The 14,802-nt window shown below is 43.3% G+C and overlaps 1 protein-coding gene across 1 annotated transcript in view; it reads left to right on the top strand.

The window, feature by feature from the left end:
• CLSTN3 (calsyntenin 3) overlaps nt 1-14,802 on the top strand; it is a 31,762-nt gene that overhangs the window by 10,058 nt on the left and 6,902 nt on the right. Inside the window, exons 9-16 of the mRNA XM_006891240.1 lie at nt 1,672-1,834; nt 2,358-2,414; nt 3,138-3,295; nt 3,432-3,580; nt 11,124-11,350; nt 11,850-12,020; nt 12,818-12,963; nt 13,179-13,314. Coding sequence (XP_006891302.1) covers nt 1,672-1,834; nt 2,358-2,414; nt 3,138-3,295; nt 3,432-3,580; nt 11,124-11,350; nt 11,850-12,020; nt 12,818-12,963; nt 13,179-13,314 — 1,207 coding nt within the window. The remainder of the gene's footprint in view (nt 1-1,671; nt 1,835-2,357; nt 2,415-3,137; nt 3,296-3,431; nt 3,581-11,123; nt 11,351-11,849; nt 12,021-12,817; nt 12,964-13,178; nt 13,315-14,802) is intronic.

Here is a 14,802-nt window from a genome sequence, read left to right as displayed (position 1 = left end):
GATATGTAAGAATGAAAGTTAGGAGGCAAAGAATTTTGCAACATTCACATGAGAGCGATGGAAGACTTCTGTTACATGTGGCAATGTAGATGGAGAGAATTGCACTGAAAACACTGGTTTTTGTTTTTGTTTATTTTAATTTTATTTTTTTTTAAATTTTTGTGTGAGAGTACTGTCAAATCAGATCTGACTGGTACAGGAGGAGATTGTCCCTCCTTCCCTGAGAGAGCATCTGGTGGATTCAAACCATGTGCCTCTGGGATTGTAGTCGCAGCTCCTTACCACTAGACCACCAGAGCTCCCCTTGGTTTTTGTTTTATTTGGATCTGGAATCGACGAGATTCTGCTGATGGATTAGATGTGGAGGATGAGGAAAAATGGAGAATTAAAGACATCTCTCTTCTAGATTACCCACTCGAGCAACTAGATGTTAGATGTAGTATTTTACAACCTAGGAAATGCAAAGGGAGCCAGAAAGGGGTCTAGACCTTCATTATACCAGGGAGGACAGAAGGAGAACTGATTCTTTCAAGCTTTGGTGTTGAAGAGTGCTGAGGGTGCCATGGACTGTTAAGAAAACAAACAGATTCATCCTGGAGAGGGTTAAACCGGGCTGCTCCTTGGAGGCAAGGATTCTGAGACTGCGTCTGACATACTTTGGTCATGTTGTAAGGAGAGACCAGTCCTTGGAGAAAGACATCATGCTTGGGAGGGTGGAGGGCAGGCACAGGAGGGGAAGGCCCTCTGGGAGATGGGTTGATTCAGTGACTGGAACAATCGGGATGAGTGTGTCAGAGACAGTGCGATTGGCACAGGACAGAGCAGAGTTTAGAGCTGTTGTACATAAGGTCGCTATGAGTCGCAAGTAACTTGACGGCACATAACAACAGGATACATTCAAGTGTAAAGCCTAGCATTTAGAAAAAAGTTTGTGGGTACTGATGCAGACTTTGGAAGTATTATTATAAATATAATATTTGAATCCATAGAAACAAATTATGTCATCTCTGGGAAGAGACTGTATAGAGATAAGGGAAGAGGGTCTAGGCTTGAGGACCTACTCTAATGTTTAGAAATGGATAAGACAGAATTCTCTACTCCTCACTCCTCTGCCTATTTTTCATCCCTATCTCGACTGGCTGACGGAGAAATTGCAAAGGGAGACAAAGTTTATGTTATTGTTGTTGGTGTGTGCCTTTGAGTTGGAACTCACTCATAGTTGACCATCCAGAGGGTTTTCAGAGGCAATTAGTAGCATAAGAGGAGATTGCCCATCTTTCTTCCATGGAGAAGCTGGTGGATGAGAACTGTGTACCTTTGGGATTACTATACAGCTTCTTACCACCAGGCCACCAGAGCACCCTAATTTGTTTTGGTGGTTCTTTGAGAGTTAAAAATTAACCTAGAGATTCCAGGGCCACGAATACATACTTTTTGGGGAGAAACTATTCATAATATATATTCTTTTAGGGATGTTTATTGTTTTAAAGATTTACCTGAAGAGTGTGGAATTTTAGGTATGTGATAATTTTTGGCCAAGGTTGCTGGTCCTTAAGCTGTACTAGGGAGGAGCTCTCTTGTTAGAATTGGGTGTGGAGGAACTGTGCCCCAAGAAGATTTCTCTGATGATGAAGTAATTGAGAGGCACTTGCTGTTTCTTTCCTCCTCTAGGTCTGTGATGATGAGTGGCACCACTATGCTTTGAACCTGGAGTTCCCCACAGTCACCCTCTATGCTGATGGCATTTCCTTTGACCCAGCCCTCATCCATGACAATGGCCTCATCCACCCACCCCGAAGGGAACCTGCTCTCATGATTGGGGCCTGCTGGGCTGGTAAGAACCTCTGTGTTTTTCAGTACAGACTCCAACATAAAGTATCTCCACAGGTTTAGGGACAAAGAGGTGGCCTTGGGAGAGCAGCCTGGCCTGGCTAAGGTCACCTCTTGCGGCCCCCCTACAATTGGGCAGGGTGGGGGTGAAAGATCTCTAGTGGGGCAGCCTTCAGCCTCTCCACCCATTACACTGCGTTTGCATCACTTTTGGCTTGGAGGAATATCCTTATTGGGCATCACCAGAATCTCTCTGTTACTTCAAATCCTCACTTTGTTTCAACCATAAGTAATAATGGTTTCTAGCATAGCACACTCCTCTGAAAAATTACAGCAACACTTCATAGATTCATCAGTCTTCTGATGAAGCCATTTCTTCCCCTTCTGAGTGTGTGTGTGTGTGTGTGTGTGTGTGTGTGTGTGTGTGTCTGCGTGAGCCCACACACATGCATTACGAAGCCTTTTCTCTTTCCTCTTGGCCAGTCTATACTCATGACTCTGAGCTCACTGTCACTTTTCCCCCCTAGAAGAGAAGAACAAGGAGAAGGACAAAGGAGGAGAAAACAACATGGACCCAACTCAAGGTATTCTGTGAAAACTGGAGACCAGAGACTTGTCATTTAATTTTCTGTTCTGTGCTCCCTTTTCCACCCCAAATTCTTGCTATTTATTGCTTCTCACACCACTAGGGGGCAGGACCTCAGAAAAATACAGCCAGGCAGGGTTTCCTTGAAGAGGTAGGGCCAGTTTGGTTGGGTTCAGAGTGTCCTTTCCTGACTACAGAGTGAAAGAGAGGAGTTCTCTTGCTGGTTTTCCACAAGTTGAAAGGAAGTGGAAGGAATCAGATACACAGCAGGGGAAGGTCTGGGCTTCTTCTGGAGCTCGCACACACTCATCCCGGGTCTCCTCGCATGCCACTGTGAAGATGCCCTCTTGCATTCTCCTCCTTTTACCCTTTCCTTCCTTTTATCCTGGCTTCCTTCTCCCCTTTCCTGCTCTCCTAGAAGCTCACCTCATTTCTATTGCTTCTATTTCTCATTCTTTTTCTCTCTGATTTACTGTCTTTCCACTTTAAAAAATTTCATGTGGAGAGCCTTTCTCTGATTTTCTTCAGATCCTCACTTCTCACCTCTTTCCTTGTTTCTGTTTCTAGATTTTTCTTTTTCATTTTCTTTCTCAAGCCATCTGTTCTTTTCCTTTTCTCTTGACTTTTTCTGTTTCTTTTAGTCGCCCTGCCCTTTGTTCCATGCTTCTTCTCCATTTACCTGTTCTCACCTCCTGGTACCCCTCCTGTGTTCCTGCCTTAGGAGACCCCTTGCCGATCCACCACTACTTTCACGGCTACCTGGCTGGTTTCAGCGTGCGCTCAGGTCGCCTGGAGAGCCGTGAGGTCATCGAGTGCCTCTATGCATGTCGGGAGGGGCTGGACTATAGGGATTTCGAGAGCCTGGGCAAAGGCATGAAGGTATAGCCCCTTCCTCTAGCCCCCTTTTTCCTGGCATGCACCCTGCCCCTCAACCTTGCCCCACCCCTACATCCCCGCTCCTTTCCTCTCCTGCCCCCTGGTCCTGCTCTCAGCTATGTCTGTGTCTGGGGCCCAGGTCCACGTGAACCCCTCGCAGTCCCTGCTCACTCTGGAGGGGGATGATGTGGAGACCTTCAACCATGCCCTGCAGCATGTGGCTTACATGAACACTCTGCGCTTTGCCACGCCTGGCGTCAGGCCCCTGCGCCTCACCACTGCCGTCAAGTGAGTTTTGGGAGGGGTGGGCAAACCACAGCGCACACTTCAGAGCTACTCAGCCTTAGATATCATCTAGGGTAGGGCACACCTCTCTCATTTTATCAATGGGGAGACTGGGAGCTAGAAGACAACTGACCAACCTACGGTTACACAACTGTTCATAGAAGAGGTTGGAGTAGATATAGATTTCTCAACAACTGGCCCATTACTTACCCTTTCTACTAGTTCTACTTTGGGATTCTGATCTCTGTGCTGATAAGAGGGAGCTCTGGTGGCTTAGCACTGCCACCCCAAAGACACATGGTCTGAATCCACCAGCTGCTCTGCAGGAAAAAGATAGACAATCTCCTCTTGTGTGATTTACTTCCTCGGAAAACCTGCTGGAAGGTCAGCTATGGGTCGATTCTGATTGACAGTACTTAACAACAATGACAAAATGCTAATAAGGGAAAACTGGTGGCTTAGTGTAAGGCATTATACTGCCAACCCAAAGGCAGGCAGTTCGAATCCAACTGCTCCATGGGAGAAAGACGGGCAATCTCCCCTTGTGTGGCTAACTGCCTCTGAAAATCCTCTGGAGAACACCTATGGGTCGGTTCTGACTTGATGGTACACAAAAACGTACAACAACTATGCTGATATGTCACAAAGGGTACTAGATTTGGAACTGGGAGGCCTGCTGTTAATTTGGACCCAATATTGATTGTCGTGATGACCTTGGGCAAATAGCTAGTTCTAGTTTCTTCTTCTATTTCAATCTTGTTTTACCAAGTTCTTGAAAAGTCAAACACAAAGACAAAGTCTGGGACTGGCAAACTGTAGGCCAGGCCAAAATTGGCCTGCTACTTATTTTTGTAAACAAAGTTTTATTAAGACACAGCCATTCTCATTCATTTGCATCTTGTTGTGGCCACTTTTGATGGTACAATGGCAGAATGCAACAGTTGGGACAGAAACCCTACTGACTTGCAAAGTCATAAATATTTACTTCAGACTTTTCATATATAGTTTGTTGGTCCCTGGATTTTATAAGGAGGATATTGTGATAGAATGTGTTAGAGAAGAGTACTGAATATCCCAGGGGCTGTAAGAAGAACAAACAAGTCTGTCTGGAGAAATGCAATCAGGGTACTCCTTACAAGCAAAAATGAGTATGTTTTCAGGAGAGGCCAGTTCTTGGGAAAAGACATCATGTTGGAAAAGATGACTTGACAGTGACTGTAACAGTGGACTCAAACATTCCAGAGATTGTGCGCTGACACGGAATAGTTCAGATATGTAATTCATAGGGTCACTAAAAGTTGTAGTTGATTCAGTGCTATAGCTGACTTAAATCATATAATGCAACCACAACTCTATCAAGTTTCACTTTCCTAATTCTTTCATCACTCTTTACAGAAATTCAGTATTCATTACTTAAGCAATAATTCCTCATTCCTCCTTCTTACCTGCTTCTATCCATCACTAATAGGGAGCTTTAGTGGCATGCTTGGTAGGGAGTTGCATTACCAAACCAAAGGTGGCCACTTCAAATCCACCAGCTGCTCCATAGGAGTAAGATGAGAAATCTCCCCCTTTGCAATTTACTGTCTTGAAAACCCCAGTGGAGGATCAGGTATGAGTTGGTTCTGACTCAATGACAATGAGTTCGAGTCACCACTAAGACTTTTGACTCTTGGGTTTTAAGTGAATGACTTTATTTTTTAAAAAATCTCTAGGCTCTTTTGAGGTTTTAGTAAATATTAGATATTTTAAAATATCAATTAATTGCAAGGCACTGAAAACATAATAAATAATGGCTTATTACTAGCTTTTAAATAGTGGGCAAATTAACTTCTCAGGGCCTCAGTTTTCTCATTTTTAAAGCAAGGGATAACATTAGAATCTAATTATGGAATTATATAAGAACTAAATTAGATAAGAGTGTCTAAATTAGATAGAGTGTCTATTAAACATTGTGTAAACATTGGCTGCTATTCTATGAGTTTCATCTCTTATCATTTAAGAGCTGTCTGGTGGCCTAGTGGTAAGAAGCTGCACTGCAATCCTGAAGGTATGCTGTTTGAATACACCAGCTGCTGCATAGGAGAAGGATGGGCAATCTTCTCCAGTGCAATTAACTGCCTCTGAAAACCCTCTGGAGAGTCAGCTCTGGGTTGGTTCTAAGGCGGGTTACTCAACGACAGTCTCATTTACAGGGCAGTTTTTAGGAGAGACTGCCACCTAGTGGAGATATTACACCCCCTCTCAAGCTCAGTGGCTGTAGATGAACAGGGGCAGATTGCCTGTCTTTCTCCCAAGGGGCAGCTGGTGGATTTTGAACTGTTGGCTTTTGGGTTAGCAGTGTAGCTCCCTACACACTATACCTTCAGAGATCCTGAATTCTATTCTCCTTACCCACTTCTTTCCTCAGCTTCAGTTTCTCAATAACTTACATGTAGATGAAAATCTCAGATTTATCTACCTGAATGTTATAATCTCTAGCTAGAAATTCAACCAGTTTTCAAATAGATGAGTTCAAGGTGAAAGAATTAACTTCAAGTGCAAACCAGACCTTCCTTCTGAATTTTCTTTTTCTTCAAGGATTTTCTTGAAATCCTGGAGTCAGCTTCCTCTCTGTATCTCATCAGTTGCTACGCCATTTAGATCTTGCCCTTGTGCTGAGTGTTTGGAATATGTCCTACCTTTTTTTTACCCTTTCTGTTGCTGCTGCTGTTGTTGTGTACCGTCGAGTCAGAACTGACCCATAGCTGACCCTCCAGTGGGTTTTCAGAGGCAGTTAATTGCACGGGAGGAGATTGCCCATCCTTCTCTTGTGGAGCAGTTGGTACCTATTATATTATTTCCCTATTACTGCTGTAACAAAATACTACAAAACTGAGTGACTCCTATTGAGTTGGTTTCCACTGACAGTGACCCTCTATGAGATTTCCAAGGTTTTATAAATCCCAATGAGAGGAGATGGTTCATCTTTCTTCCAAGGCTCCAAATTTTAAGTGTTGGCAGAACCATACGCTCAAGATTCTAGGGGAGGATCTTTTCTTGTTTCTCAGGTGCTGCATTTTTTTTTAAGTCCATGGCTAATAGACTTTATTTTTGTTTTAAACATAGAAAATGTTTTACATTTTTCCATTGTTGCACATATTTACCCTTTCTTCCCCCTTTCCCATGCCCTCTCTCTGCAATGCACCCCATGTTCCAGATTATTGCCATACGTATAATGCCTAATCATGCATTTCTTTCAGTTTGTCCCTTAATCTGATCTGATGCAATATTCATTATCTATCTTCTCTTTTCTCATTCTCTCCCCAAACCCCCAGGATCTGTCCTATTTTATAACAATGATGTTATGCAGTATTTGTCCTTTTGTGACTGAGATATATCACACAGCCTAATGTCCTCCAGGCTTCCCCATGTTGTATAATGTTTATGAGTTCATTATTTTTCAGTGCTGTGTAATATTCTACTGTGTGAATGTACCAAGGTTTTTTTTCTACCCATTCATCTGTTGATGGACAATTGGGTTACTTCCATCTCTTTGTTATTTTGAATAATGGAGCACTAAAACATGGGTATGCAAACATTTGTTTGAGTTGTGGCTCTGGTTTCCTTAGGATATATTCCCAGTAGTGGAATTGCTGAGTTAAATGGTATGTCTATTTCCAACATTTTGAGAAAGGGCCATACTGCCTTCCATAGTTGCTGTACCATTTTACATTCCCACCAGCAGTGAATAAGAGTTCCAGTCTCTCCAGAACTTCACCAGCATTTGTTGTTTGCTGCCCTGTTGAACTTTGCTATTGTTGCTGAGGTGAGATATCTTGTAGTTGTTTTTATTTATATTTTGCTGATATCTAGGGATTTTGAACATTTCTCCATGCGTTTGATTGCCGTCTGAATGTCTTCTTTGGTGCACTATTTATACCTATTTATGCTCATTTTGTGATTGAGTCATTTACCTTTTTTCTTGTTAAGGTGCTGGAGTAGTCTATAAATTTTAAATAGGAGTCCCTTGTCAGATATATCATTGCTAAATATTTTTCCCAGTCTGTGGGTTTGCTTCTTATACTGTTGGAGAAGTTTTTGATATGCGTAGGGATTTGAATTTTAGAAGGTCTCATTAATCTATTTTATTCTCTTCTGACTGTTTTTCTGTCTTGTTTCTCAGCTTATGATAGTCCCAGGCATTCTTTGGCAGGTAAATGTGTCTTCACATGGCAGCCCTTCCCGTCTCTTCTCAGTTGGGATTAGGACCCACCTTACTTTGGTATGATTTTGTGCTGATAACATTTTAAAAGACTATTTCTAAATAAGGTCACATTCACAGGAACAGGAGTTAGAACCCCATCCTATCTTTTTGGTGGCTCCTACCTAATCCATATGCCTTTGGAGGTATTATGAATTAAATGATAAAACTTCTATAAAAAGTCATACATTTGCTTGGAAGTCACTCTTGACTTTTTTAGCTCAAACTCTCATTATGTCTCATCTTGTCATAACTTCCTAACTAGTTTACTCATCTCTACTCTTCTAGCTTCAGTTCTTGAGGCCAAGGCTTTCACAGCCCACTGTCCTCAAGTTGATTATTCTGACTCACAGTAACCCTGTAGGGCAGGGTAGAACAGCTTTGTAGGGTTTACAAGTATGTAGATTTTTACAGAAGCAGACCACCATGCCATATCTTTCTCCTATCAAGCAGTTGGTGGTCTTGAACCACCAACTTTTTGGTTAGCCACTGAGCACTTTAACCACTGTATCATTAAGGCTCCTTGTAGCTTTTGTGTTGCTATAATGCTGGAAGCTGCACCACTGGTATTTCAGACACCATCAGGGTTACCCACGGCAGGCACATTTCAATAGAGTTCTAGACTAAGACAGACTAAGAGGCAGGACTGAACATCCACTTCTGAAATAACAGGTCTTGAAGACCCTGTGAATAACATTGGAACATTATCTTATACAGTGTCAGAAGTGAGCGTCTTGGTTTGGAAGACACTCAAACTGTGACTAGGGCTAGGGTATTTGCGTGAAATTAGACTTTTCATCATCAACTTTCCCTAATAAGAAAAGCTTCCTCTCATCCACTAGGCGGGGGTGAGGAGGATGAAATCTTCTGAGACATCCTAACCATTGACAATCCTACAGAGCATAGTTCTGCTCTGAAGCACTGTGGAGTTGTCATGAGGCAGAATCCCTTTGGTGGCAATAGATTGTTGTTGTTGTTAGGTGCCGTCGAGTCATAGGCAACTCATAGCGACCCTAAGAATGAAAGTCCTCAACACTTGTGTGACTTTAATAGTTTCTCCAGGTTCATAGCATTTCCAGAGGCAAGCTATTATGGAAGTGGATGCTACTCCTGCTTCCAAACTTGTTTTAATTGGGAAGCTCCATCAAACACTGTCCGCATGGGTAACCATTATCGCATTTGACACACCAGGTCACAGTGTTCAGCTTCACAGCAACCACAAGTTACCTTTGTATAGCAAGTGGACATACCAGGGCTATACGACCTAGAAGAATTGGATTTTTTTTTTTAAAGAATTGGATTTTTAAACAATTTTTTTAAAAATAAATTTTACTCTGATTTATTTACAAAGTTCGAATACATTGTTTTTCCACAATAGATTGTGGTATTTTTTTTTTAAATCATAGATGGCATTCAGAAACTTCTTATTCTTTTTTTATTTAGTAAATTTCTCACCATCACTCTATCCATTGCCTTTGTTCTGCCCAGAAAAGTCCTAATCTCCTTCAATTGCTTCTTTTCCTTAATTTTATCTTCTTTCTCCTTTCAAATACCTCATGCCTATCCTCGTCAGAAGTAACATCTCTTTGATCTGAACATTTGTCCTGTTCCTATGGCCACGGCCATGTTTGACCTTGTCTAGTGTTTGTGTGTCTTCCAGATCACAGATGCCTTCTAGGTTGGGATAACCCCTGCTCCCCATTGGCCCCGGCAGAGCAGTAGCACACTGCAAGGACTGCTGGCTGGAGAGGGGATGTCTGTTGGAGCTCAAGTTCCTGGGTGGGCTGGGGTTCTTTCTCAAGAGGCTTTGGACTACAAATGACAGTGCAGATCTAGTGAGTGGGTGAATCTTAGGCCCCATTCTTCTGGTTTAGGAACTTGGCAAGTGGTGGATACTGATTGGTAACTTCAGTTGGCTCTGAGCTCGTCATACCTGCCAAGGTTTGTTCTTTGGGCTCTAGCAATCAAGCTGGGCATGCGCAGTAACACTATAATAACAGGCCTCTCAACAAAACCATTTCAGTTCACACAAGCATGTGGACTATAGTCCCTCCTCCTGAATTTCTACTCCCTAATGAAGCCTGCTTGCACAGAGGAAGCTCTGGTGGCATAGTCTGTAGGAGGTTGTGCTGTTAACCCAAAGGCAGCACCTCGCTGGCAGTTTGAATCCACCAGTGGATATAAGAGAGAAAGATTGGCAGTCTCCTACCTTGTGATTTACAGCACCAGAAGCCTTTTGGAGGGTCAGCTATCAATTAGTTTCAACTCAGTGGTAATGATTGAGTAAATGAATATAAAGCTTATTCAAAAGATGCTTCTCCATAAATACATAAATAATTTCCTTGTGGAAAACTAGGACCCATATGGCAGCTGTGGCTTAGAGGAAAGATGAGTGGACTTAGAATGAGAATAATTGGTTTAAACATTGACTTTGACATGTATTTATCCTATAGCAAAATTGTTCTGTCTCAGAGTTTTGGATTCTTATCCTTATTTAAGAACATTGAAATAAGGTTATAATGAAATTACATGGACAGAGTCCTTGATACAGTGCTATGAAATGTGAGTTGTCTTTAGTATTGGCAAAGGACAAGGCCAGCAGGACCCCAGAGATACAGTTCCGGGGAGGTTGTGCTGCTGGCTGCTTTGGTTTGGACGAGTCCTCTAGGGCTAGTTTTCTAGTGCCAAGATCAGTGAGATTTCTTGCAAGTGTGCAGGTAAGTGCAGGACAGGTGAGTTCACCTACCAAAGTCAGGGTTCTCCTGACATTGAAGGGGATAGAATCACCACCAAAGAGAACAGCTTTTGACAGCACCTTTACCTTACCCCACTTTTGTTGTTGACTACATTTCCTCCAGATACTGTACTGAACCTATATATATATATATATATATATATATATATATATACCACTACAAAATCCATCCTGGATAAAAGAACTACACATGAATATACATTTTCTAAGTTCAGTTTGTTTTCTTTTTCAACTGAAATAAGATTTTAGAGATGTTACACAATCCTGGGGCAGAGTGTTGATAGCATAATCACTTTTACAGGATGGGGTTAAATGATCTTCTGTCTCTGAGCTTTTTGTTCAGTGGCAACTGCCAGGAAGGTTATCTCCCTGCTCAGTATTCCAGTGGGGCTGGGCGTACAGAGGAAAGACCTCTTTCCTTCCCTAGCCTTCCTTGGCATGGGATGTTCACTTGTGGAGGTGGAGGCCCAAAGGAGTGAGACAGATACAGATTGTAAGGGAAGAGGCTTTGGGGTCACAAGCTGCCTCTCTCCCCTGTTCTCACTTAGGTGCTTCAGTGAGGAATCCTGTGTCTCCATCCCTGAAGTGGAGGGCTATGTGGTAGTTCTTCAGCCCGATGCACCTCAGATCCTGCTCAGTGGCACTGCTCATTTTGCTCGCCCAGCTGTGGACTTTGAGGGGCCTGAAGGGGTCCCTTTGTTTCCTGATCTTCAAGTCACTTGCTCCATTTCTCACCAAGTGGAGGCCAAAAAGGATGAGAGTTGGCAGGGCACAGGTAAGGGTGACTCCAGAAAGTCACATCATGGGTGAGCTCTGGTGGCCTAGTAGCGAGAAACTGCACTGCAATCCCAGCGGTGAGTGGTTCAAATCCACCAGATGCTCTGCTGGAGAAAGACGGACAATTTCCTCCTGTACCAGTCAGATTCGATTTGATGGTACACACACATCATCATCATCATAAAATATTTTTAAAAAAGAAAGTCACATCATAAAGAGAAGGGGCAATGTCTGGAGCCTGAGGGAATGGGAATCTGGGACTGGAAATGAGAGCCACTTCTGATTGTATTTGTTTGACTGGAGCCATTAGAAAGTAGGACCTGTAGGAGGTGCATCAGTGTTAAGAAGTTATGAGGTCATGTAGTTCTTAACTGATGCTGAGTATTCTCAAGGAGTGGCCCTCAATGGGGTAAAAGGAGTGGCCATGAAGAGATGCTGACTCAGAACCTCAGTGGGCCTATCACCTCTGACCCAGGCCCCAACCCTCTCTTGACCAGTGACAGATACACGCATGTCAGATGAGATCGTGCACAACCTGGACGGCTGTGAGATTTCTCTGGTGGGAGATGACCTGGACCCTGAGCGGGAAAGTCTGCTCTTGGACATGACATCCTTGCAGCAGCGTGGGCTAGAGCTCACCAACACCTCTGCCTACCTCACCATCTCCGGTCAGTGTCAATGGGGGATCTGTCCTGTCTTTTTTGTCTATCATCAAAGCATCTGGGAAGCACAGAGGGTCTTCCTTCCAGAGGGATGTTCCCCAGGGCCTATTTACTCCATCCCAGACTGGAATGTTCTCTGACGCCGAGGTTGGTCCCTAAGGAGATGGACTCCAAATGTTTCTTTCTCTCTGTTCCTTTTTATAATCTAGTTCACTTCTTTTTCTCTTTCCTCTTCAGATCTCACTTCTCTCTTTCCTTCTAGGCTCAGTCTTCTCTAACTTACTTTATAATCTACCAACTATTTAGTATTAACCATCTTCCACTTCACTGATCTTATGTACACACCATTACTCAGAGTTAAATACTCCTTAATAAATAATTGGAGCAATGCAATGGTTTACAAAGACTGCTATTTTCTGAACACTCTTCCAAAAGGGGCCTCTTCCATTTCCAGGGCCTGGAAGCATCTATAGATTTCCCTCTCTCAGGTTCCCTCCTGCTTGCTACCTTCCTTCTGTCCTGCGTGATCTCCTTTTTCCTCTGTCCATCCCTACTCAGAAGCCACAGAGCAGTTAGAGAGGGCAGAAGGATTGTCCTCCATCCCAGCAGGGGCGGTGGTGGTGATGAGGTCCCTCTTAGGAAAGATCAGATCACATTCCTATTGAGGAATCGATTGATGGTTCTACAGGACTTGGTTCTGTTCCCCTTCCTTGGGCTGATTCCAGTTCAGGAGTTTGAAGGAGAGGGTTGTATCCCAGGACCTGCCTTCACTGACTCCTGCACTAAGCAGTTCTTCTCCCCAGGGGTGGAGAGCATCACTGTGTATGAGGAGATCCTGAGGCAGGCTCGCTATCGGCTGCGACATGGAGCTGCACTCTATGCTAGGAAATTCCGGCTCTCCTGCTCTGAAATGAATGGCCGTTACTCCAGCAATGAATTCATGGTGGAGGTAGGCAGGGGGTTTTCTTCCCTCCAGGGCTGTCCCCACACGGGCAGGGAGCCAGGGTGGTATGGACTGAAATCAGTAGTTAGTCGGAATGGATATTGCAGCCTGGAGAATTCCTAAGCCTGGTGGATAGATAAGAAGAGTATTTGGGGCCATAGTAAGTTAGGTAAGGTCCTACGACAAAGCATGTGCACCCACTGAGCCTTCTCTCCCTTCAGGTCAATGTCCTGCACAGTATGAACCGGGTGGCCCATCCCAGCCATGTGCTCAGCTCCCAGCAGTTCCTGCACCGTGGTCACCAGCCACCTCCTGAGATGGCTGGACACAGCCTGGCCAGCTCCCACCGAAATTCTAGTACGTAAGAGCCCTGGGGTGGGGCTTAGCAGGGAGGAATGGGTGACAGGTGAGAGGGCTGAGCAGGTATCCATCCTTTCCCTCGACTGCTGCCCGAAGGATAGGAAAAGGGTGGAGCAAGGGGCTGTGTTCTGTGTGCTGCCTGACTTAGCTGGCTGCTCTGGGCAAGTTCCTTCATCCTCTGGATCAAGTAACTCCCACCCCCAACCCCATGAAGAACATGAGTCTTACACTCCTACTTTGAATCATAAAGTCAGTACAGAGTTCAGGTCAGAGCTCTGAACAGGCTAGAACAGATTCAGTCCTGGCTGATGCAGTGAAATTTAAATAGACCTGAAATTGTAGACTATGAGTGAACCGGAATGAAACTGAGACAAGAAAAATTATGAATAAAAACCCTAGAATGGGAAACTTGGAAGAGATGCAATGAGCTCTTTCAGGAACCAGATATAGAAGATGAAGTTATTGCCAGGACTGTGGAGAGTGACACACATTCAAAATGGTATGGTCTGTGCATTCTCTGAGCTGAACGCCTTTGCTTCCCACTCTGCTAATCTAGAGATTTGTTTGCCATACTATGTACCCACAACCTTGTTTCTAGCAGGGCTTTGACCCATGATTTTTCCTTTTCTGGTTGTCTTTTCCAGTAAACCCATATTTTACAAAATTGGATCTTCTTTGATTTCACTTTGTGAGTCATGATTCAAAGACCTAGTTGTGGAGACTTTGTTATTCCTGCTGCCCTCCTCCCATAGTATCAAATTAATTCTGGACCTCAGGATGTCTATAGCAAAACTCTAAGTGTTTTATTAAGATAGTTAGGATGGCATAGTATAGGGCAAGGTTCAGATCCACTGTTCATAGGGTTCCTATGAATTGTAGTCACCTTGATGACACCTAACATCAACAACAACTCGGTATTAGCAGAGTCCTTGTGTGTTGTAAATCGTTAAACATTTAGCTGCTAACCAAAACTTGGCAGTTCAAATCTATTCACAGGAGCCTCACGAGAGGCCTTTACCACTATTGTAATTTAGGAAAAGCTAGAAAATATAATCACAAAGAAGAAAAATTATTTCTGTTTCTCTCAGAGAGATGGAACCGTTGCTACTATGGGATATTATATCCCAGGCCTATTTTATCTTTCTATGAGGTTGAGACCAAGCTACTTTATAATCTGCTATTTCTCTTAATATTACAAAATAAGTGTTCTGTCAAATTATTACAAAACTATAAAAAATATTTCACAAAGTGAAAAAATTATAAAGTGATGATAATATTGCTGAAATTTTTTTATCCCTTTTTAGAATTGCTTTCAAAGCCAATTTATGAGGTGTGCTCAGTTTTGTTACTTTTAGCCCAGTTCAGAATTACCCAACCCCATCTTCCACTTTTGTCAGAGTTGGCTCTAGATGTCATTCTATGTTTTAGACATTAACATCCACTCTCAAAGCGCGCTGATCTGTCACTTTTGAAAAGAGTCAAAAG

Source organism: Elephantulus edwardii, unplaced genomic scaffold (assembly GCF_000299155.1).
Source record: "Elephantulus edwardii isolate Elephantulus edwardi_28Jun2011 unplaced genomic scaffold, EleEdw1.0 scaffold00096, whole genome shotgun sequence".
In the NCBI taxonomy this organism is placed as follows: Eukaryota; Metazoa; Chordata; class Mammalia; order Macroscelidea; family Macroscelididae; genus Elephantulus; species Elephantulus edwardii.
This window is presented reverse-complemented; position numbering and strand designations above follow the sequence as displayed.